The sequence below is a fragment of the Triplophysa dalaica genome, chromosome 5 (assembly GCF_015846415.1).
Source record: "Triplophysa dalaica isolate WHDGS20190420 chromosome 5, ASM1584641v1, whole genome shotgun sequence".
In the NCBI taxonomy this organism is placed as follows: domain Eukaryota; kingdom Metazoa; phylum Chordata; class Actinopteri; order Cypriniformes; family Nemacheilidae; genus Triplophysa; species Triplophysa dalaica.
In genome coordinates this window covers 24,235,925-24,260,862 of record NC_079546.1, presented here as the reverse complement: position 1 = coordinate 24,260,862, position 24,938 = coordinate 24,235,925, and the positions used below count along the sequence as shown (strand labels likewise).

The 24,938-nt window shown below is 38.6% G+C and overlaps 2 protein-coding genes across 2 annotated transcripts; one reads left to right on the top strand and one right to left on the bottom strand.

Annotated features, from left to right (window-relative positions):
- Positions 1-889: 889 nt before the first annotated feature.
- LOC130420442 (E3 SUMO-protein ligase ZBED1-like) lies at positions 890-2,705 on the bottom strand. Its single transcript, XM_056747729.1, has 2 exons — positions 1,723-2,705; positions 890-1,559 (listed from the first exon to the last, which is right to left on the bottom strand). Exons 1-2 carry the CDS (start codon positions 2,703-2,705, stop codon positions 890-892), a joined length of 1,653 nt encoding a protein of 550 aa, XP_056603707.1.
- A 12,315-nt stretch (positions 2,706-15,020) lies between these two features.
- On the top strand, positions 15,021-24,019 carry LOC130421151 (macrophage mannose receptor 1-like). The gene is made up of 6 exons (XM_056748885.1): positions 15,021-15,053; positions 17,629-17,667; positions 20,964-21,317; positions 21,592-21,933; positions 22,034-22,117; positions 23,485-24,019. Exons 1-6 carry the CDS (start codon positions 15,047-15,049, stop codon positions 23,847-23,849), a joined length of 1,191 nt encoding a protein of 396 aa, XP_056604863.1. The 5' UTR covers positions 15,021-15,046; the 3' UTR covers positions 23,850-24,019.
- Positions 24,020-24,938: the final 919 nt, after the last annotated feature.

The window sequence follows — 24,938 nt, the reverse complement described above, 5'->3', positions numbered from 1 at the left end:
TCCTGTATGACATATTAGTGATGGGTCGTTCGTGAACGATTCGTTCATTTTGAACGAATCTTAAATGTGACTCGGGAAGAACGGGTCGTCTTGGGAAGTGATTCGTTCAGTCGCGCATGCGCATTGCGCAACACGCTCCGGACGTTTAACAAATGCAGTTGGAGCCGGAAAGAGAATTGATTAGTTCACCTCTCGAGTCTTCGGGTTTGAGTCGTTCGTTCATCACGTGACATCCCTGCACGCCAATCAAATGCAGTTAAAAGCCGGAAAGAGAATTGATTAGTTCACCTCTCGAGTCTTCGGGTTTGAGTCGTTCGTTCTTTTGTCACGTGACGTGACAGCTTTTTGACAGAGAAATTAGTTCATTTACAACATTCCATTCAAACTGGTGCATATGCACAGTCATTTCCGGGCTCTAATTATTGTCTTTATGTTGTTATGTCTCGATGGTTCTTTTCCATAACACTGAATTGGAAATAAAGATATTAAAGAGTTGGTTATGCTTTAAAAACAATAAGTCTAATCTTCATAAAATACAATAACTTGTTGAATTAATTTCCTTTGAGTTAGCCCTTTAGATTAGACTTTAGTGTTACTTACTATACTTTTGTAACATAAGATACTTTAGACATTAACACTGTGTACACACTCTTGAATGGTATTTATTTTTTATTTTTGTTTCAGAAAAGCTTAAGCAAAGAGGATTACTATTCCAAAATAAATTAAAACAATTTAAATAAAAAAATACAAGAAAATGCAAATAAACTAAATCCACAGAGCCTTAAGAAAAACTAAAACAAAATATTGCACAACAAGCTAGGCTTTTTATAAAAATAAAATAAATAAGCTTAAATAAATAACACACTGTGGCTATATTTTTGAACATTCTTTAAGCCATGTTTGCATTCAAAAATACAAGCTCCCGGACCTTGGATGGGCTGAGTCTGTTTCTTCTTTCCGAGATAATCTGCCCAGTTTTAGAAAAAATTATTTCAGATGGAACAGATGTGGCCACAATGCAAAGTCTTGCCTTCATGACCTCAGAAAGGGTTTTGTATACTGGTAAACAGCTCCTCCACCAGGCCAGGGGGTCTGATGTGCGGGATAAGAGGGGCTCTGCAAGGTAGGCCCGCATCTCCATCATAGCATCTGACGTCTTAGAAGTGGTAGCAGAAGGCCTCAAGCTTGCTACCCTCTCGTCAAAGTCTTCCCAAAACATGGCCCCTGCACTGGCAGTCGCACCAGTGACACCTTCTGAAGTATTCTCTTCCTCACTCTGAACAGTGTTCATAGCTCCTGCAGCTGCTGTAACCCTCTTTACTGTCTCTTCTGCTGCCTGCTGATTGACAAAAGCTTGCTTTTTGAACCTTGGGTCCAGGCAAGTAGCATCAGCAAGCTTCTGAATGTGTTCTACTTTGCCAAACCTCTTGGTCATTTCCAACATCAGGGAATCCACTAGTTTTTTAACATGCTCAGAGCTGGAGGGATTTCTTTGATATCGGGTGACAATCCTTTGAAGACCTCTTATCATCAAAATGACTTTGGAGGCAGTCACAAACCTATGAAGATTACAAATAGTTTATAAATTAATTACAGTCAAATCAAAACCAGTACTTCATATACTTCTCTGTTAGGAATAAGGATACAGAAAAACATGGATCATTAAGAGAGTTTAAAATGTTTTAAAATTAATAATAATAAAAAATGTTGAACTGTACTTACTTTTCTGCACTCACTTCAGTGGTGACCTCCTCAAATGGCTTAATAATGTCCAAAATTTCTCCTGAAATGTTCCATTCCTCTGGCGACAAGGTTGGCAGAGATGCATTAGTAAGTGCCAGGGTGTAGATGATTGGATCTTTGATTTCAGTAAATCTTTTCAACATGTAATATGTTGAATTCCACCTTGTGGCCACATCCTGTTTTAACCGCAACGTCTCTTGACCCATCTGTTTTTGTGTGGCCTTGAGCTTGTCTGAAGCAACTGCACTTCTATGGAAGTATTCAACTATTGTCTTGACCTTTTGCAATATTGCTTGGACCTCCTTTAATGCAGCTCTGACAATGAGGTTCAGCATATGTGCGAAACAAGGTATGTGGTCCCAGTGAAGATGGTCTTTCAGGGCTGAAACAATGTTGCTGGCATTGTCTGTAACACAAGCTACAATTTTGTCGCCCACACCCCATTCATTTGTAACTCTTGCCAGCTCACTTGCCAGGTGAGAAGCAGTGTGTCTCTCCGTCAAAACAAAGCAGTCTAGAAGATAGGAGGTCATCTGAAAGTCCTCTATGAAATGACATGTCACAGTCATGTAACTCTCTGTAGTCAAAGAGGTCCAGCAGTCTGTTGTGAGACAAACAGCAGAGGCACTCTTGATTTTGTCCATTAAATTACCTCTTAACTTGTCATACAGCCTAGGCATTACAGTTTTTGACAATGTTTTTCTGCTAGGTAGACTGTATGATGGGTCCAGAAGATGTGAATATTCCTTAAAGCCCTTGTCCTCCACTATAGAAAATGGCTGAAAGTCACAAGCAATCATTCTCACCAGAGCCTCATCAAGTTTGCTTTGTCTTAATGGATCCATTGGTCTTGTTACAAAACTGCTCAGTGAAGTTTGCTGTTGTGGCCTCCTTGACCTAACTGGTCCTTGGATGGTGGTGGGTGCTGCTGGTGTACTGGATGCGGTAGATGTGGTCAGCATGCCAGCCAAAGCTGTCGAAGGTCCTGCTGAAAAAGTGGTGGTGGTAGAAACAGCTCCAGCTGCTGCAGGGCTATCATCTTCATTCTCTGTTCTAACATATGCTAACAGCACATGAGGATGTGAGGATTTAAGGTGCCTCCTCAAATTAGAGGTGCTTCCTCCTTTTGTTGAAAAACATTTTTTGCATATGTTGCATTTTGCTTCAATGGCTGAAGTTGCCACAAAATGAATCCAAATATCACTCCTTTTTCTAGTGCTCATTCTCCTGAGGTGTTAGAATATGTCTGAGGCTCTTCTCCTGCCCTCACCTAGTGGGGGTGGGTGTGAAATGGTCACCCTGGTGACAGTCCAGAGTGACAGTTGTCCTTCAGTTGAACTTTGTGTGACCCAAGCACACTCTTTTTTTAAGTAAATCACTTTAACTCTCCAGTTTTATGTCAGTTTGGTTACAAATGTTGAAGCTGCAGTCATCATAACCTTAATATGTTAAACTAACATTAATCATTCAAATTCAAAATGTTATTTGCTTCCACTTTATGTCACTGTGTCCTTTTTGACAAATTTTCTTATACAAATATTAAACCAATATGTCAAGCCTGCCTATTTAAAATGGTCAAAATTGGAATAAAAACTATAAGTGCTTTGTAATTTTAGGCTTGGATTTTTTTATTATATAGCCTAGTCATAGTGTTTGTTTATTGATGGACAAAGACAGTGAAATGACAAATCAATCAATATATTATTTTTTTATTTATATATAAAATAACACAGATCCTGAAGAAACAGTAACAAAAACATAGTGACATAAATGAGCAGACCATTTTTATTTCTAGAAAAATGATAATTACACATATTTTTATTATTTTATGATAACTCCTTAAATAAAATCCAACATACAAAAATTACATGTTTACTTTATAGTATTTTATACTGATACGGCAAGTGGTCACGTTACAAAAGAACGAACGACTCGAACCCGAAGACTCGAGAGGTGAACTAATCAATTCTCTTTCCGGCTTTTAACTGCATTTGATTGGCGTGCAGGGATGTCACGTGATGAACGAACGACTCGAACCCGAAGACTCGAGAGGTGAACTAATCAATTCTCTTTCCGGCTCTAACTGCATTTGATTGGCGTGCAGGGATGTCACGTGATGAACGAACGACTCAAACCTGAAGACTCGAGAGGTGAACTAATCAATTCTCTTTCCGGCTCTGGCTGCATTGGTTTAGCTTACGAAGCTGTCATGTGATGAACGAACGCGTCAGACCCGAAGACTTGTTGTCAGATGAGGTGAGGTAATCATAGACTAAAGACCCAGGTTAACAATTAATTCATCTTTAATGTTTCTTATAACATTATCGTTTTGTATTGTTTGTAATGTAATAAACGTTTGCATAAGTAGTAGATGTGTTTGGAAAGTAACCTGTAATATTTGAATTATATTTTGCTAAAATGAACGGTATGACTCGAAAAAAGATTCGTCCATTTTGCTGAACGAGACTCAAAGGTCCGAGTCAGTAAAATGATCCGAACTTCCCATCACTATGACATATTACTTATTGCTCCCTGAAGCTTTAGATAAAAGCCTCTGCTAAATGACTAAATGTAAATATATACAAATGTAGAGATACCACCACCCATTCTTGCACTGAAAAAAGTGAGACTTTAGATCAACTTGAAAAAAATACTTAAACCTTAAACCTTAGACAACTTAAAAATTAACATCAACTTGTTACGAGCAATTTTATTTGTTTTTCTCAAATTATTTATGGCTGGTTTCAAATAAAAAATATATAAGTTTAATACACATGGATATATATATATATATATACATTATATATATCTATATATGATTGCAATTCTATTTAGCTTAACTAGTTTATTCTTTTCAGCCATTGAAGGGCACATTTATTTTTTGAAAGTTTTGAAAGTTTTTACCATAAAAAATATGTTTCATGGAAGGTTATTTTTTGGATTTAAAAAACCTGCCTGCTAGGCTCTGGGAACGTCATTCTCTCGTTGCAAATATATATATAAAAAAACTGAAAAGAACTTTCTTAAAATGTTTTTTTTGGCTTCATAAAAAATAACCAGAAGGACCCAAAACTAACATTAGTGGAACGTTCTGTGTTTTCTGGGCAATTGTCTTTGTCACAACAAATAAAGCACACATTGATGGTTAAAGACTATCCAACTTTAGAATAAGAGAGCTCACATAAAGCAAACACTGATCACAGTAACGCTGCTTTGATGAAATGTCAATGTGACGACCCCATGTTTTAAGTTTATTAATAAAATAAAATAAGTTGTAATTCGTTTGCTGGATTGCTTACCTCTTTTATATTACAGCTTCAAGTCGTAACAGTCAACATATTTTCAACATTCATTGTTGTTAAAAAAAAATATTCAATCACATTAACATATCATGACATTTGAACACTGACTCAATGGTTGTTGCTCTCATGGTAACTTTGCTTATAGATTCTGACGCACATCCAAATAAGAACACTGAAGTCTTTCTAGAGAAATAACCAAATGATGTGATGTGTTGAGGATCCATTATCAGTATCATCTTTATCTTTTAGTTTGATTCTCTGCTCTCATCCAGTTTATAAACATAAAACACCAGAATGTTTTGCAGTTGATCTGTTTATCAGAATTTCCCTGTTGATTGTCATCAATGTTGAGATTCATTCACTGATTCCTGATGACTGTGTTCATCTAAACTCTTCTGAAATGTAAGATTAAATTTGCATCAAGTTTTTAAAAATAATAGTAGACTACAAAAATGCTAATTTCCTTCCACTATAATGTTTTTCTATAATCAGCAGCACCGCACGCAATCTAAATTAGATCAGTGATTCAAACTACAGTACGAAATACTTTTTAACAACCAACACCAGTCATTTAAATTCATTTAAAAAGGGTCAAGATCCCATCTCAAGGAAACAATGATCACCATGATGGTGACTCGAAACCAACTGAAGTGTTACCAATTGAAGTAATTTTAAGTTGATCCAACTGGTAATCGATTACACTTTTGTCAGCAGATATTTCTAAAATCACAATTAAAAAGCACATTTTCTTAATCAACAATAAAACATAAACTTTGGTTTGATAAACTTAAATTGCGCAAAAATCCCCTTTTTCAAGGTCGCCTCAAAAGATTTGTCAGTGTTTACTGATTGATGATTGGCTCCTTTAACTTCTAGGCAGTGATGCTTCTTGTTGATATTTTTGGAATATCCCAATATTACATTTCTACAACAGTTCCATGGCACAAGTGTGTTGATTTTAAGAAATCTTTCCATTCATCCAAGCCAGCAAAGATTCATGGGGCCCAGATGGGTTTGATGTGGGCTGTCTTCTGGGCTATACACAGGTTCCATGTAGGCCCCATATGGGTTAGCCCATGTGAGTCTCGTTCATCAAAATGAACGAATCTTTTTTCGAGTCATATCGTTCCTTTCGTTCATTTTAGCAAAGTCTAATTAAAATGTTAAAATGTCACTTTCCTAACAAATCTACTATTTATTCAAACGTTAATCACATTACAACAAATACAAAATTATAATGCTACAATAAAAAGAAAATATTAATTACTTGTTTACATGGGTATTTAGTCTATCATTAGCTCATCTCACCTCTTATCTTGATTAATTTGTCATTTCACTGTCTTTTTCTATCAATAAACAACAATAGAGCTGGGCTATTCACCCGTTTGTTAGGAAGGTTGTAAATTAGCTAATTTCTCTGTCCAAAGCTGTTACATCACATTACAAAAGACCGAACGACTCGAACCCGAAGACTCGAGAGGTGAACTAATCAATTCTCTTTCCGGCTCTAACTGCATTTGATTGGCGTGCAGGGATGTCACGTGATGAACGAATGACTCAAACCCGAAGACTCGAGAGGTGAACTAATCAATTCTCTTTCCGGCTTAAACTGCATTTGATTGGCGTGCAGGGATGTCACGTGATGAACGAACGACTCAAACCCGAAGACTCGAGAGGTGAACTAATCAATTCTCTTTCCGGCTCTAAATGCATTTATTTAGCGTGAAGGGACGTCACGTGATGAACGAATGACTCAAACCCGAAGACTCGAGAGGTGAACTAATCAATTCTCTTTCCGGCTTTAACTGCATTTGATTGGCGTGCAGGGATGTCACGTGATGAACGAATGACTCAAACCCGAAGACTCGAGAGGTGAACTAATCAATTCTCTTTCCGGCTTAAACTGCATTTGATTGGCGTGCAGGGATGTCACGTGATGAACGAACGACTCAAACCCGAAGACTCGAGAGGTGAACTAATCAATTCTCTTTCCGGCTCCAACTGCATTTGATTGGCGTGCAGGGATGTCACGTGATGAACGAACGACTCAAACCTGAAGACTCGAGAGGTGAACTAATCAATTCTCTTTCCGGCTCCAACTGCATTTGATTGGCGTGCAGGGATGTCACGTGATGAACGAACGACTCAAACCCGAAGACTCGAGAGGTGAACTAATCAATTCTCTTTCCGGCTCCAACTGCATTTGATTGGCGTGCAGGGATGTCACGTGATGAACGAACGACTCAAACCCGAAGACTCGAGAGGTGAACTAATCAATTCTCTTTCCGGCTCTGTTTGCATTTGTTAAACGTCCGAAGCGTGTTGTGCAATGCGCATGCGCGAATGAACGAATCACTTCACAAGACGACCCGTTCTTCCCGAGACACATTTAAGATTCGTTCAAAATGAACGAATCGTTCACGAACGACCCATCACTAAGTGGAACGCTTAGAGGTGTACAAGTGTGATGGCCGCTCTACCACTGACAATATGTATTCCATGTGCTTTGTGACGGAACCAGAGGGTTTCCTTCCCCGTTTCTACACCATTATATAAAAGTGTGCGGGATGTTTAAACCGATGGACTATTGTCTTTCTTCCTCGGCTATGGCCATCTTTTCCGTTCCGGGTAAAATTGGCCCTAACTCTCTGGCCCGCCGTTACACTGTGTCTGGGCAAGTTTACAAGATTGCATTGCACTTGTTCTACTTTAAACTTGTTCAATTTTCTCTAATGAAGCTGTCCTGTTTTTCGAAGTTATTTGAATTACTGATGTACAAGTTACTCACAAGATCAATAACTGAACCCATAAAATTACAGCACATTCACTTAAAGCTTTTACTTCAGCACAATAACTGTGATTCATAAATGATGATGGGTGGTAGTTAAGAGCATGGCACTAGCAAGGCCAAGGATTCAGAGGATTACACAGAGTCAAATGTATGATACAAAGCAATGAATGAACTCACATATTACTCACGCTGTCAAAGTATGAGAATGGTGTGACATCACATGTTGACTAGGGACGTATTAACATTGATTGATAAGAACTTTGAGTCAGCTGTCCTTTTTAACATTTACAATTTTTAAATCAACCGCTTTCCCCCAATTTTGTAGGTAAACTCTTAAACTTATCTGGGTTCACAGAGAATATGTCATTCACATTGACTAATCAACCGTGTTGGTTCAATTGATGCTTATTATCTTTGATACTATCTGAGACAATAATAAGAAATGGTAGCAGGATGATTTGGAAATTTGAATTTTAGAAGCTGACTTAGGTTCGCAGATTGTGTTAAAGGAGAGGTTGTTCGACTGGTTTCACCAGATGTTAAATAAGTCTCTGGTGTCCCCGGAGTGTGTCTGTGAAGTTTTAGCTAAAAAAACACCACAGATATTTTAACATACCAGGCGCTACATTCCCACTTTGGCATGTGAGGAGAGACGCGCTGTTTTGGTTTGTGTGTCTCTTTAAGTGCAAGTGAGCTGCTAGTCTCCGCCCCCTTTTCAGCAGAAAACGTGCTGTGAGCCTGTGCTTCCAGCGACAAATAAAATAAAGTTTAATCACATAAAGCGAACGAGAAACTAGGTCTCGTCTTTGAACACCAAACACATTGTTTTCGATAAGCACACCAACTTACCCCGGGGCCATTCGCGAAGCCCCTCCGGTCCCTGTTGGTCCGGTCACGACCACATTCGGGAGAGAGAAACGGGTTGTGTGTTAAAAACCATACACACAGTTTTCTGAAGTGAAGATACTCAAGACAAACGCATCACATTAACGTTACACAGAACAATCCAGCCGCATGTTGTCAAGCCACACACATTGCTTCCTAATAGTGACAGACAAACGTGTCACGGTGACATTTGATCTACTTTAAAGTTGCCGCAGGTCCCTGAGGTTAAAAAATACCGGTAAAGACAATGTCTTTATTTGCAGCTTTGACTCGTTCAGTGTGGATGATTTCCATTGAAAACTAAATAAATCAATATCTCTCTTGTCTCTCGTGGGTCTGGGAACATTGCTCTGTTCAGCCAACAACACAACAGTTTGTAAGTTTTGCTACTTTTGCCATAGTGTTGAAACTTCACACATGTGAAAACAACAATGGCGGGGGCGCAATGGGTGGACACATTCAGAACAAGGGGCAAAAATATTATAATAAGAACGACTTTTTATGTCAGTAAGAGAGCGATTTCTGAAGCGCTCGTTTTCTCAAAGGCTGTCAGTGTGAGAATCTGGATTTCGTCCTGTCCTCTACAAATATTGCATCTGTGTTTAATACAAAGTTCATATATCATATGTAGTCATTCATATTAGATGTGCCTTACTTTCTTGTTGTTTAACCTCGTTGAAAGTTCTATCATGTCATGCTGTCTTATGTTGATATAAGTATCTGTTGTTCTCCATCTCAAGGTTCCTAATGAAGCCTAGGGACAATTGTTTTAATATTGTTTGGAGAATTGTTTTATTATTGTAATATTAAATACGATCATATCTGATTGTTCAGGAGGAATAGACTAAATAGAAAGTCTGGTGATTTTCCACTCTGGTGGTTTTATATGACACCTCCTGTTTCAAACATATAAATAATAGTCCGAAAACAATAAACATTGAACTCTGATTGAACAAGCACTTGTGTCTGTGTCAAACTTTGTCTCCAGGCCTGAAACTCTGTGTGTTCCATCGATTAGACTCTTCAACCGTAGAATATTGTTTAGACAAGGGGACATAAGAAGTTTACATTCTTACGGATTGGGGGCTCGTCTGAGGGGAGACTCTTCTCTCATTGAACCAAAGAGAACAAAGACCTCTGGGGCGCACTGACGATCGGTCACAGACCTACATTAAAAGGGGTAAGTGTTTTTCTATACAGTTCTTTATGACTTACAGAAATCTAACGCTTACCCTGTAGGATTCTTGTGTGTTTAAATTCATGTTAGTGGGAGTTGATTCTCCCATTGTTGTACCAGTGAAGCTGGCCACAGTAATTAGTAAAATAATTATTAACAAATATCAATGGTTAATTCAGTCTTGATCACACTGTAATTTGGGATCGAAGTGTTGGCTTTGAGGAGGCTTTGTTACTCACAAACAAACAAAAAATATATATAAAAAGAATTCATAATCTGTTTAATTGTTATTCTAAAAGATAACATTCTTACAGTTAAAATTGAAGATATTATTGATATCACTGTTACTGCATGTATTGAAATATTGGTGTCAGAAAAGGACGGTGAGGTAAATATCCCCCTCTGATCACAATATAATACATGCAGTATTGTTGAAACTGTTGTTCGATTGAACACAAGGGTTTTTCTTTGTTTTGTCTGTACTGTACTGTCTTATCACCGCCGGGTTTGTGTAAGATGGGGAATTCTGTTTCGAGGCCACTGCCGGGCGAAACGCCAGTCGCATTTATTTACAGAAATTATAAGGGATTTTATACAGATCCATATGTTAGCAATCTCGCAGGATGGTCGGAGGGAATAAAACCGAAAATTGATATTCCCTATCCCAGGGAAGGTTCATTTTCTGATGAGTGTATGTTATTGGCAAAAGACATGAAAAAGGTTTGGGACCAGGGTCCTGAAAAAACCCAATATGGGATTATCCATACATGAATAAAGTTTATGCAGTATGGAAAGACATGAAAAAGGTTTGGGACCAGGGTCCTGAAAAAACAAAAATTGTTGCGTATGCAAATTAAACCCGGTGGCCATTAGAAAAGCCGCCGGGATACACAAACCCTTGCCAAAAACAGACTTCTCCCTCTGCACCATCACTGTTGATAAAACCAAAAGAGATAAAACCGGAAAAATTAATTGATAAACCTAATGTAAGTACAAACCCTCAAAATTCAATGGTTTGGGTAAGAGCTGGGAACACGCTAAATGAGAGACCGCTAAGAATGTCTGATATGGAGGCGATTTGTAAAAGTTTGCCTTCTGCACAGGAAGCGGGTAAATATGTGTCCATTTTGTAAACCCACATGTGTTGTTTAGGAAACTTTTACAGATGTTGAAATATTTTTAGACAGATAAGAGTGTTTCTTGATAAATGTCTAGGGAGTCAACAGGTCTTATCTTTTGAAACAGGCAGCAAGAGAGACTCAGCTGCTATACTTTTTGTGTGTTTTAAGAATGAATGGATCGAAGATTCTAAATTGCCATTGAATAATGACATAAAGCCTCTGTTTGTTAACACTTTGTTAAATAACATGAATCATAAACAAGCGCAATTGATCAGAATAACGACTTCAAACTTGCATGATATGGCTTTAGAGAATGCCATGTTTATAGTCTATCCAGGGAAAAGGAACATTGAACAAACGTCTGTAAATCCACAATTGCCGCATCCTAGCCAAAGGAAGAAGTCAGAAATAATCTGCTTTCATTGCGGAAGGAGGGGCCATTACAAACGAGAGTGCAGACAGTTGCGCAAGCCAATTTCTGGTGAGACGCACACACAGTAGCACGCACCACCGAGCAAACATGAGAACACGGGTGCTCCACTAAATCTTTTAGGTCGTGATATGATGCATAAATTAGGCATGGATATTAAGTTTACTGATCACAAAGTTGTTTTTTCCTTTCTGTCTAGTTTACAGGCATCCGTCGATCCTCTGCCTACAACTGGACTGATAAAAGCAAGGGTATCTGTCTCCGGGGGCAGCATGTCTACACGGGTAGACTCCATGATTAACCCTTTGTTATGGTCTCTGTTCAGGGATGAAACTGGTTTCATGATTGCATCTTTGAACTGACCACCTCTTACTCTTCTAGGTTCGATCTGTTGGATACGTCCCTAGAGGGGGAGAACATATTTATGTTGATGGGTCTTGTTCAAAGCCCTCTGACGGTGTCTACCTTTGTGGCTATGCTGTGGTTTCCGATTCAGGAGAGGTAAAAGAAGCATTTGCTTTAGACTACAATTCGGCTCAAGCAGCAGAGTTGATAGCATTAATACGGGCCTGTGAGCTAATGACAGGGAAGAGAGTAACTATTTATACTGATTCCAGGTATGCTTGGAGTGTTCTTCACCATTATGCCAGAATGTGGGAAGCGAGAAGTTTTAAAACTGCTGATGGAAAACCAATAGCACATGCAAATCTGATAGGACAGTTGACTGAAGCAGTTCAGCTTCCGCTCGAAGTGGCCATAGTAAAGGTCAAGGGGCACGCTTCGGGGGAGGATGAACAGACTTTAGGCAACAGAAGGGCTGATGAAGCCGCAAAGGCAGCAGCCCAAGATCAGATTAAATCACCATTTCATCCAAAAAATGAAACACATGTTGCAATGACAGTGCACATAACGAATGCAAAGTTAAACAACACAGGGTAGAATAGCACTACCGAAATTAGGGTTAATTATCCTAATCATACATTACCATGGGTTATCTCACACCAGTTGTGCAAAAGTAGTTCAAGCAATTAATCAATTGTATTGTATAGCCGATGTTCATATAAAACAGCAAAGCTTGTTTTGGATGCATGCTTAACATGTGCTCAAGGTAAATCCACACAAATCAGCTAAGCACGATGCATTGACACATCCGGAAGCTCCTTTTCAACATTTACAAATTGATTTTACGGACATGACGCCGATAGGAAATCAAAAATATTTTTTGGTAATTATTGATCGATTATCAAAGTGGCCTGAAGCGACGGGGTTCACGTCAAAAGTAACACAGCTCTTATCAAAAGCGTTGTCTATTGATTGGCATTTTAATATTCCTTATCATCCGCAAAGTGCAACAGTCGTGGAGAGATGTAATCGAACACTTAAAACACGACTAACAAAAGCTGTACGCGAAACAGGGAAAAAGTGGGTTGATTTGTTGCCCGCAGTCTTGGCAGAAATAAGAATGACTCCATCTTCCACGACAAAATTGTCTCCGTTCGAGGTACTAATGGGTAGAACTTTCCCGACCCCGTGGGTCAAAGGCCGGTCTGGTATTTCTTGTTTAGGTGATCTTCAGGTGATCCAGGAGAACTACATGACTTCCCTAGTCGAAAAGTTAAATTCTATATGTGCTGATGTTTCTTTGTGCCTTGCTCTTCCCTCAGAGCAGCCTACTCATAACTTTGTTCCAGGACAAAAAGTCCTGGTGAGGAATCTGAAGCCAACAAAGGTTGGAGAACCAAAGTACCACGGACCAGCGACTGTGATTGCCGTCACACGGACAGGAGTTCTGACGGACTACCAGCCACAGTGGATACACACTTCCAGACTGAAGTTGTGTTCTTCAGGAGAGCAGACAAGCTCCAATTTAACATAGAATCTCAGGGTATTCACCTTACTACACCTCAGGGTGCAGAAAGCACTGACTAAGCTGAGGAAAGAACTACCTTTCGTGAGGTGGGGGCCACCCAAAGCAAGAAGATAGAAGGCCCATTGAGCCAACAGTGCTGACTCTGTAGCTTCCCCTGAGGTGCATTGAGGGCCAAATTCTATCCTAAAAGGCATTGAGGGCCAAATTCTATTCTAAAATGGAAAAAGAGAAAAATTGTTATCCTTAGTGCAAATTTCCATGGAATTCTTAGATATCAATTCCTATACTGCGTGCACACTTACAAAAGCCCTTATTGTGTTTGGCACAGATATTCTTAAATTCTTAAATGATAGAACCTAACAGGCCATGGCATCCGTTCAGGCAGCCAGGTAGACTGCGTAGAACAACGATTATTCTAATCCTAATAAGTATAATAATCACTGGTATAATCCTAAATTAAGAAGTAAAATTAGAGAGAAATTAACTGCTTACAACAGACATGATTTTAAATGATGATGGTAACTGCGAGATGCCAAAACAAATGTCTTTAATAGTTCAATTGACTCTGAATATTAAAGAAGGAAAACCAAACAAAAATACGCGAATGCAACTATCCTTTTATTAAAGATTTTGTATTAACACCTTGTTCTTTAAAGGGACACAGGACTGCTTGTAAGACCGTTGGTCTGAAAGTGGCCATTGTGAGAATCTGGATTTCGTCCTGTCCTCTACAAATATTGCATCTGTGTTTAATACAAAGTTCATATATCATATGTAGTCATTCATATTAGATGTGCCTTACTTTCTTGTTGTTTAACCTCGTTGAAAGTTCTATCATGTCATGCTGTCTTATGTTGATATAAGTATCTGTTGTTCTCCATCTCAAGGTTCCTAATGAAGCCTAGGGACAATTGTTTTGATATTGTTTGGAGAATTGTTTTATTATTGTAATATTAAATACGATCATATCTGATTGTTCAGGAGGAATAGACAAAACAGAACGTCTGGTGATTTTCCACTGCTTTGGTGGTTTTATATGACACCTCCTGGTTTAAACTTATAGATATTAGTCCGAAAACAATAAACATTGGACTCTGATTGAACAAGCACTTGTGTCTGTGTCAAACTTTGTCTCCAGGCCTGAAACTCTGTGTGTTCCATCGATTAGACTCTTCAACCGTAGAATATTGTTTAGACAAGGGGACATAAGAAGTTTACATTCTTACAGTCAGAGATAGACTCTCATAGAAAAGTGAATGATTGGTCTTTTTTCACGTTTTCTGAGTTGGCAGGTGCACTAGAGAACCGATTTTAGAATTTAAACCTGATAAAAGTCTGTTTTTCATGAAATCACCCCTTAAAGTAGAAGAACATTCACATATAATATTACATAAAAACATATTACTTTCAAATTAAATCATAGCATTTTATATGAACATTGTAATACATTTAAAGAAACACAGAGCGGCATCAATTATGTATATGTTATGTCAATGTATAGCGTTCACTTCAGAAAACATTACTGATACAGAATGACACGCACACGCACATGCAAATAAGGAAATATGAAAATAAGACTAAAACACAATAGAGGAGGAAGTGAAATATGAAAATGAGTCATCTAGTGAAATAACCAAATGATGTGAGGTGTTGAAGATATAATATAATGACATAAACACACACAGAGAGACAAACATCAGCAGATAGACGAGAGAAACACACAAGAGATGAAAAGTAAGAACTATTTACATTCTCATTCATATTAAAATCGTTCTTTTCATCATTCTGTTTTTTAAACATTTTCATCTGAAAGTAACTTCTAATGAAACTTTATCAAGAAACAGATCTTCACTTTCACACAGATGTTTATTTCACTGAAACTGTGTTAATGTCTGTCATGTATGGAGCGAGTATTGAAGTCTGTCAGTGTTGTGTTTGAGGTCCAAAGGTTTTGGGTTTGAGCGATAATGATTGGGATGTAATGTACATCTGTAAACATTTGCTATATGCAAACACATAAAATGACATTTTACTATTTATGAAACTATGATTTCTTCTCTTTAAACTCTACACACAACATGAATAATGTCACACAAAACCAAACTCTTGATATAAAACTATGTTCACTCTTCTTCAAATTGTGTCTTTGTTTTCTCATGAATGCGCTCGAGAGACGATACTGAAGAGAGGAAATGTTCAACAATATATATTTTGTTATAATTTGCACAGATGTTTTTGTCAAATTAAGTTTGAACCACTGACATCATATGAAATGTTTTAATGATGTCTTCACTAACTTTCTGCACTAGTGTTTTGACTGTTGTAAATGTTGCTCAACTAAACAATGATCATATTAATAGTGGATTGATGAAATCCCAGTCAACACGATGATGTCACATTGATCTCACAGTGATGTCACCATGAGTTCAAAGAGATCAAAATGTAACCTCACACAAACTTACTGTGTGCTCAAACTGTGACCTTCGAGGTTTAGATGTGACGGGTTTGTCATTTGAAGTCATCATTATGTTGAAGAGTGTTTGCTTTAGTTGAGCTCTTGTCTCTACAGTGTTTGACTTCTCTTCCTCTGACTGATGTAACTGTGTGTTTACTTTAGGGTGCACATTTGTTATATTGAGTAATGATAAAGGAGTCTTTGATGATAGTATAATCATGTGTAAATGTTGATGAGAACAGTGTTGTGTTGCTGGATGTGTGATAGTAGAGAGTGAGATTCAGCTGTTGACACATGGTGACGTCACTGTGAGATCAATGTGACATCATCGTGTTGACTGGGATGTCAACATTATTTCAATATTATTAGCAGGTTCAAAAGTGATCATCATTTCAACAAATCAATATTGGGGCATGAGGGGAGAGCTGCCCGTCTAGGGCCAGAACTAAGCGGTCAACGTTTAGCCAGTGACCAGATTCTCGGGGGCCCTGCACTGACAGCCTGATGGGGGCCCATAAAGTGCTAGCGCAAGATTGCTTGCAGGGAAGCAACATTCATCACCCATCAAGATCAATTCATATCACTTTCCTACCTGTCCAGAAGAGGGATCATCATTCATACTTTTTGACTCCAGCAGTGGTAGTCCTCGTGGAAATGCAGTACTATTTGAATTCTGCTTTTAGCTCTTTGTTGACGTTTTTTCTCAAGAGGAAAGTTAGCTTCCAGCTGTTTACCTTCCATTCTCCCACTCCATAAACCCAGTGTATGTGAGTGCGCTGCTGATGACCTGCAGGATCACTGAAACAATGAGAAACACAAGAACTACAACTGACGTCCAATCATAACAGTAGATGAACTCAACTGAAGATAAAGAAAACGGGACATCTCTCAAGATCTCAGTGAACAACAAACAGGATTAACAGCTTAAATTATTAATATATGGCCATCTTTAGGGAGCAAGTGTAATTTTATGAAGACAGGAGTGAAAGCTAAGATTTTTTTATGGAAAGGGTGGAAAAGAGATAGAAGTCAGAACTGATGGGTCAAAAACATAGTTTACAGAAAATATTACTAGTGTACATCTTAAGACAAAACAACTACACGGATATATTTAAGATGTCATTGCAAATTGTTTTAATGTTTTAATCTCGTTTAATGTCTTCTTTTATTTTCAGTTTATTTCGTCTAATGATGTAATTGGATATCAGTTTTAGTTCTTGTGTTACTCATTCCCTCAGTGATTCTGCTTGGTAACAGCAGGTGTTCATCATTAAAGCTTAATCTTCTCTTAATGAATCACTTAATTACCTCATTATCTTCAACACTACATCACTGTTACTTTAACACCCTGTGGAGTGGGACCACATCTACTCTGAGCAGAGTTGATTTAACACTGGCCATCTCACAGTGTACACACTCCACATATAGCACGTGTTCATAAAAATATTAAGACCCGTTTACTTGCAATTTCTATCAGGATCTAAAGAGGCTTTTGACAAGCATGACGGAAATGTTTCTGGAAAGGATTTTTTGCAGTTGTTTGTTTGTTGCCATTCGATTGCATGATCAGAGAATGTTGACGGTAAATTTGTCTGATTGACCCAAGTGTCTTCTTTTAGAATATGCCACTTTTGTCCGTAGGTTAAATGGTTCAGAAACTTCAAACAGTTTAGAGTGGCCATGTCACATGGCCTGAATGTGTTTCAAAACCGTTAGAAACGTCTCAGGAACATTCGTAGAACAAACATCTGTTCGCTGGGTTTACACCAATGGAGAACTGTGACAAGCTCAACAGAAATACTTTCAAACCAAACAAGCAGAAGAACATGAATATCTGATGTGTTTCTTCAACAGAAATGGATCAAGCTCTATATTTCAGACTTCTTGTGATAGGTGAGTTTGTATTTCTGGTTTAATGTTTGTGTGATGATGTTTAAATATCAGTTTATCTGAGAAAGCTCCAAATGCGATACACTAGGATTGAGCTCCAACTTGACTCGACACATCTTTCCTTTAATATAGAGTTAGTCAGGTCCAGTCTTCAGGACCTCTCCCAAAACGTTTTAGAATGTTAGTTAATGTTTAAATCAGCCTTCCCAAGTAGCACACTTAGCAGTTGATGAGTTAAATCAGGTGTTTTATACAGAGAGACATCTACAACATTCTGGGAGCAGAACTGGAATCGAAAACTCTGTTCTAGTGCAGGGTTATCCACCAAACAAAGGCCAAAAGACATCCTCTGAGGAACCAGAATGAAAGTTTTTAGCAACGGTCATGGGTTAATCCTAGTGAAGACAAATGTATAGTTTAATGCACCGTTTTGGATAAAAGCGTCTGCAAAATGCATAAATGTAAATTACATCTTCTGACCGTCTGATATAGATGTCCAGGTGATGTCTAAAATGACACTGGACAAAAATCACTTGTTCACCTGCAATTAATGTTGAAATAGAATGAAACCACCATTCTTGTGATCAGTGTTTGCTTAACTTGGGCTCTTAACTTGGGCTCTTAACTTGTATTTTATTGATAAGATACCAATTAACATAAGACGTGCAGACCAGTGGAGAAACGCTGGCTTTCTGCTCATTGTTTCTGCCGGTGATCCACTGCTGAGCTGCTGCTTTATCAGTAATATTTGCTGGCCGTCCCTGATTTACAATCTTTAAATCAAATTAACCAAAATGTCCTTAAACACAATAATTGATCAAAAACAATGCTCAACAGAATGTGAAAAGGTATTCATATTTTAACAGATCAAATACACAAAAGCTTTTGACCGACGTTCAGTTTACATTTATTTGCCATATGAGGCCATGGTTCTCAGTCGGAAAAGGGTGGCTTGCTCACTTCTGGTAGGTGGAGAGTTCCTGCCTCAAGTGGAGGAGTTCAAGTATCTGGGGGTCTTGTTCACGAGTGAGGGAAGGATGGAACGGGAGATTGACAGACGGATCGGTGCAGCTTCTGCAGTAATGCAGTCGCTGTACCGGTCTGTCGTGGTGAAGAAGGAGCTGAGCCGCAAGGCGAAGCTCTCGATTTACCGGTCAATCTACGTTCCTACTCTCACCTATGGTCATGAGCTGTGGGTCATGACCGAAAGGACAAGATCCCAGATACAGGCGGCCGAAATGAGCTTTCTCCGCAGGGTGGCCGGTCGATCCCTTAGAGATAGGGTGAGAAGCTTGGTCACTCGGGAGGAGCTCAGAGTAGATCCGCTGCTCCTCCACATCGAGAGGGGCCAGCTGAGGTGGCTCGGGCATCTTTTCCGGATGCCCCCTGGACATCTTCCCGGGAAGGTGTTCCGGGCATGTCCCACCGGGAGAAAACCCCGGGGAAGACCTAGGACTATGTCTCCCGGCTGGCCTGGGAACGCCTCGGTGTCCCCCCGAAGAGCTGGAGGAAGTGTCTAGGGAGAGGGAAGTCTGGGCATCCCTGCTTAGATTGCTGCCCCCGCGACCCGGCCCCGGATAAGCGGAAGAAAATGGATGGATGGATGCCATATGAATCGTTATCCATGTTTTTTACGGCATTTCCAGAAAGACAATAAATACAAAATCAATCAGTTTTACTCCATAATAACTTTGATAGCTGTAGTAAAACCACAGTAAATACAAAAATTACCATGTCTTTACTTTAGGAACCATATTTTAAACTTTTCCCATGGTTTCCTAAAACTACAGCTTCCCATAGCACTCCAGCATTCCTATATTATGACAACCTTAGTTTGAAAGAAGAAAACCTTGATTGCAACATGACACCACAGGAAATCCCAGCTTAATGAAGGGTTAAGCCATTTATAAAATACAAATAATTTCAAAGCAGCTTTACGGAAAATGCAGGTTTCCATATCACAATCAAAAAATATATGTTAATCACCCAGAGGGATCTATGACTCACTGAGAATCAAATCATGTTCATATCACAATAGCTCTTAGATAATACAAGTCAGCTTCAAGTCATGTTCAGTTAGAAATAACAAACATGATTATAGGATAATATAACAGATTTTCAACCCACTTTGTATTGGTATAATGTCTATAATATATGTAAATGAACAATATTTGAATGATGCGAGACACATTATAAGCCAGAGTTTTGTGGACTAATAAATGGGAATATCTCAATACAAGTAAACATTTTCTGTATACATATATTGTCATTATTGTAAAAATATATAATATTTGCCATAATCTGAAGTCTACGTGAGTGCTGGTGTCATCTGAAATCTTCACAAGTGATCCTGGATCCAAACTGGATCATCTGTAATCTTTAGTTGCTTTATGATGTTCATCCTTGGAGAGTGAAACTGTAAAGCAAAAGCAGAAGGATTAGCAAAACTGCTGTTTATATTCTTTCAAGCAAACGATGATGAGGGTTGGGCACATTACTTTACAAGAGTAATTAGTTATAGCATCTTCTCACAAATAGTAATTGAGATATGAACCCAGTTCCTGTGCTTAGGAGATTTCTCTCATTCAGACTCAAAACACAGGCTCTTTCGTTCAATGAAGGGCGTATCTGTTCAGAACCTTCAACCAATCGTGTGCTCTGTCAGATCTCAAACTCTTGGCTTGTGCTTTCAAGACTAGTAAGGCAAAACACTCTCTATGAAATCTGATTTCAGTGCATTTCGTGAACGAGAACAATTTATTCACTTAATGATTTGTTCAAAAAGAATGACTCATTCAAGATCGTAATATTACTAATTTAAAGGTCATTAGACTTTGAATGATTCCTTTTGTTGATTGTCACCTTTGTTTAGATTCATACACTGATTCTTCATGTCTGTGTGATTCTAAACTGTCATTATAAATGTAGCCAAAAGCACACAGTTACAGAATACCATATGATCCAACACCTACAAGTCAAGGGTCCAGAACACAACTCAAGGAAAGATGGACATGATGGTGTCTTTCAACAAAACAAATATTAAGTGTTAAAATAAAAAATCTGCACTCATTCAGACCCACGGTGCATACAAATAACACTACACTGAATGAAAGTATACAGAGCGTCAAGGTCCAAAACAAAGAAACACTGATCACAATCATCATAATGGAAAATCAAACATTGTTCAACATTACATGTCATGTTAGTAATATTGATTCAATGCCGTTAACATTGATGTATCAACAGTTTTTATCATTGATTGAATGGTTTCTGTTTGTTTTCTTGCTGTGTGTGGATAGCTCTCTGTTCATCATCTGAATGCTCTCAGCGCCGCTATCACTATATAAACATGAAGAAGACCTGGACTGAAGCTCAGATATACTGCAAAACACTCAACTACACAGATCTGGCCACAGTCAACAACATCAATGACATGAACGAACTGAAGAACATTGTGAAGAACAAAAAGAACTTCTGGATTGGACTGAAGAAAACAGGTGTTAATAAATGGAAGTGGTCTCTGGGTGATCCTGTGAACTATACGAACTGGGAATCTGGACCAACAAATGACCGACGTGATTGTGCTGTTATGAGAAATGGAAAATGGCGTCAGCAGGACTGTAATAAGAACATGAGATTTATCTGCTACAATGGTGAGTGACAGCAAACCTTCACTTCACTAAACATGATCATAAGACAACAATAATAAACATCATAAACAGTTAAGACACAGAACATGATCATAAGACAACAATAATAAACATCATAAACAGTTAAGAAACAGAAATAATGATCTTTGACTTATTCACTCTTCTGTCAACTACAGCAAACTACACATGAGGAACACTGAGATCAGTTTATTCTCTGAACATCAATAAAAACATTTCAAATGGATGACAAATAATCTCTCTGCTTTATTTTCAACAGAGAGCAATAAGAGTCACATCATCTACACTTCTACTAAAACATGGAGAGAAGCTCAGAATTTCTGCAGACAGTATCATACTGATCTGACCAGTGTGAGGAACCAGACTGACCATCAACTGATCCACAACATCATTAATAATGCTGAGAGATCTGTCTGGATTGGTCTGTTCAGAGACACGTGGGAGTGGTCAGATAACACTGACTCCGCCTTCAGATACTGGAGGTCTGGTGAACCTAATGGTGGATCATCTCCTACAGGTTTCTGTACAGAGATCATGAATGTTCGGGGTCAGTGGAATGATGCTGGTTGCAGTAAACTTAAGCCATTTGTGTGTCATGATGGTGAGTAATAAAAGTTTAACAGTGACAAAAGTTTCTTGATTATTCAAATCTCAGTTCATTCACAGGGTCTCTATAATTTTATAATGTTTTGTTTTATAAGTAATCCATAAGGATCCTAACTCCACCATGTCAGAAGCCACTCCTGCTGATAATGGGACACAGGAGAATGTGAGCGAGGCAGATGGTGAGGTTATTTTTATTGAGTCATTTATTACATTTCATAGTTTAATGTTAACATGTAATATATTGACAATATTTATGCTTAATTTGATTAGAATTAGTATGTCCCAAAGCATAGAACGCTGACATAAGTATTCTAAAATTACTTGTTGGTCAATCGTTTCCAATGAAATTTCAATCTGCAGATACATGAACACTCAAACGGCTGATATTACCCACAACGCACCAGGAGTAGAGTTTAGTGATGCTTCACTGCATTTATAAAATGAAATAAGAGAAGCTTCCCTGAAGGAATAACTGAAATTACAGTAGACAGTAAACATTACATACAAACTAATGCATGAATACATACTTAAATAACAAACATGATAACAGCAGCCAGGTGCACCGTTCAGAACGATTAGTTGAAAGATTTGATCATACAAGCGAATTTCGATCTGGAACTTCGCAATCAATTCACCGCTCTTTTTAGCAAGTCGAGTCAAACCTAAAACACCAAGAACCTAATACAGCAAAGAGCAGATACCCTTAACATTGCGCTAGTAGCAGCGAGTGAAAAGGTCCTAGGAAAAAGACCAAACAGCCGAAGTAGCCACTTGAAGATTTCAAGCGCAATCAATCAAGGGAATAGAGAGATTAGAGGAGAAACAAACAGTCGAGTGTCAAGACAGCTTTCAGAAACTGACAAAGTGGCAGACCTCAATACTCAACTAGAAGCTCTCGAACTGGCAAACCAAAAATACGAGTATCGCACAATGTGGTCTCTAATCGACAAAATCTCAGAGAAACCGCAAGCAAGTCTTTGAAGCAGCAAACGATGTCCGAATGCTAGACGGCTCTCAACCAAATTCAAAGACTGAGCTCACCAGCGACTGGGAAAAGGACTTCTGCAGACTCCACAACAACAAGAGTGTGAAGGTAGAAACAGTCAAATTTCCAAAACCAAGTCCAATGCGAGCGGATGTAGTGACAGGGATTGAACAGCTTAAGTGGAACAAGTCGCCAGGACCCGATTTTGCAATGACGGCAGACCTCCCGAAAGACGGAAACGAATTCATAGTAAAAGAAAACAAGCCTGCAGAGTTGGTGCAATTCAAGTGTTGCTTCGCGTCAAAACAATGGGTGTCGAGCCTGATCATCCCACTGCCCAAGAAAAAATGAATGCTTCCAGTGACAATGAACAACTTGACGAATTCAAGTATCTTGGATCCTACGTCATATCCACAGGGAAATACGTCAAAAATCCTATCTCTCTTGTACGGGAGGTCTTTACCAAGTTAAAGAAGCTGCTCACCGCTCGACCTCTTGTAAGAACAGGATGTTTGTATTTGAGTGTTCTCATGTAGAGTTTGTGTTGTGTTGTGTGTTCAGAGAAGCTGATATTGATCGAGGAGAATCTGAGCTGGACTGAAGCTTTGAGATACTGCAGAGAGAATCATGTGGATCTGGTTTCAGTTGATTCAGAGAACATTCAGCTCTGGGCCACAGAAATGGCTCTTGAGGCCTCGACTGATAGCGTGTGGCTGGGGTTACGTCACTCCTGCTCTGTGGGCATCTGGTTCTGGGTGAATGGAGAGATCGCCTGTTATCAGAATTGGGCTCCGGGGAATGAAACATTAGTGGACGACTGTGAGCGTGAAGGGAGATCTGGAGCGGTTCAATCTGGAGGACGTCATCTCTGGATCAGTCTTCCTGAATCTAAACAACTCAACTTCATCTGCAGCAGATATGATTGATCATTCAATCATGTGTGTGTTTCACTACCCGTCATACACAGTTTGTTGCTTTTTTCTATTAGTTTTAATTTGTTTCTTGGTGATGGGGTAATATTAAATACAACTGTCTCATCTCAAACTTGTTTAATACATATTCATAAACTACATTTATTTACAATGTTCTGTGGATCCTGAAGAATTCTGACACAATCGTTACATTTGGTGATCTTGTGCTGAAATGTCATGAAATGTATATGTACGCAAAATTATATATTTTGGCTCTTTTGTTCAGTGTCTTGTGTGATTTGTGAATATTTTGAGGTCGTATCAGAGGTTAATGTTGGTTTTTGGATCTTAAGATAGTTATTACCAGGAGTGTCCACACTAAGGCTTACCCAGCAAGCAAAAAGGTTTGTTCCATAGACGACTCCAGTCCACGTTCATCCCCACCCTTAGTGTTTTGGATGTCTCTCTAAATAACACATGAAGTTAATGAGTTAAATCATGTTGAGTTAAGGAATCAATCATCACTTAATTATCTCATTAATGATGAAATAACAACAGTAATCAGTGAAATAAAGTAGAAATAATAATAAGTAACCACAATAGTTTTTAGTGTTTCCTTTAGTGGGGGTCTCACCCTTGATTCAGTATGTGAAGTTTGTTTTTAGTTGTAATAGTGTGTTTCTGAAGTACATTCAAAACACCTTGACAGAAGGTGAAATGGATTGTTTCCCTTTAGGTGGTAATTGCATTAGAGTACATGATAGTCAAATGCAGATGTGTTTTGTTATTGTATGACTAGGTGAGGTAAAAAAATTTGTGAAGGATTTTTTTTTTACTATTCCAATAGTAGAAAAATCACCTGAACAATTCAGACATCAAGAATCAGCTCATGAAACTCAACAGTGGTGACACTCAATAAAAGAAAGCTTTATGCTGCAATGCATTTTGGGTAACAGCCTAGAACAGAACTCCTCCATGACTCCCAGCATGCATTGCTGCATGAAGAAAAGATGCAACTCAACTTTGTCACCATTGTTGAGATTCATAAGCTGATTCTTGATGTTTGGAAGTTTCGAACTTTTAAATTGCTGCTGTTTCCATCGA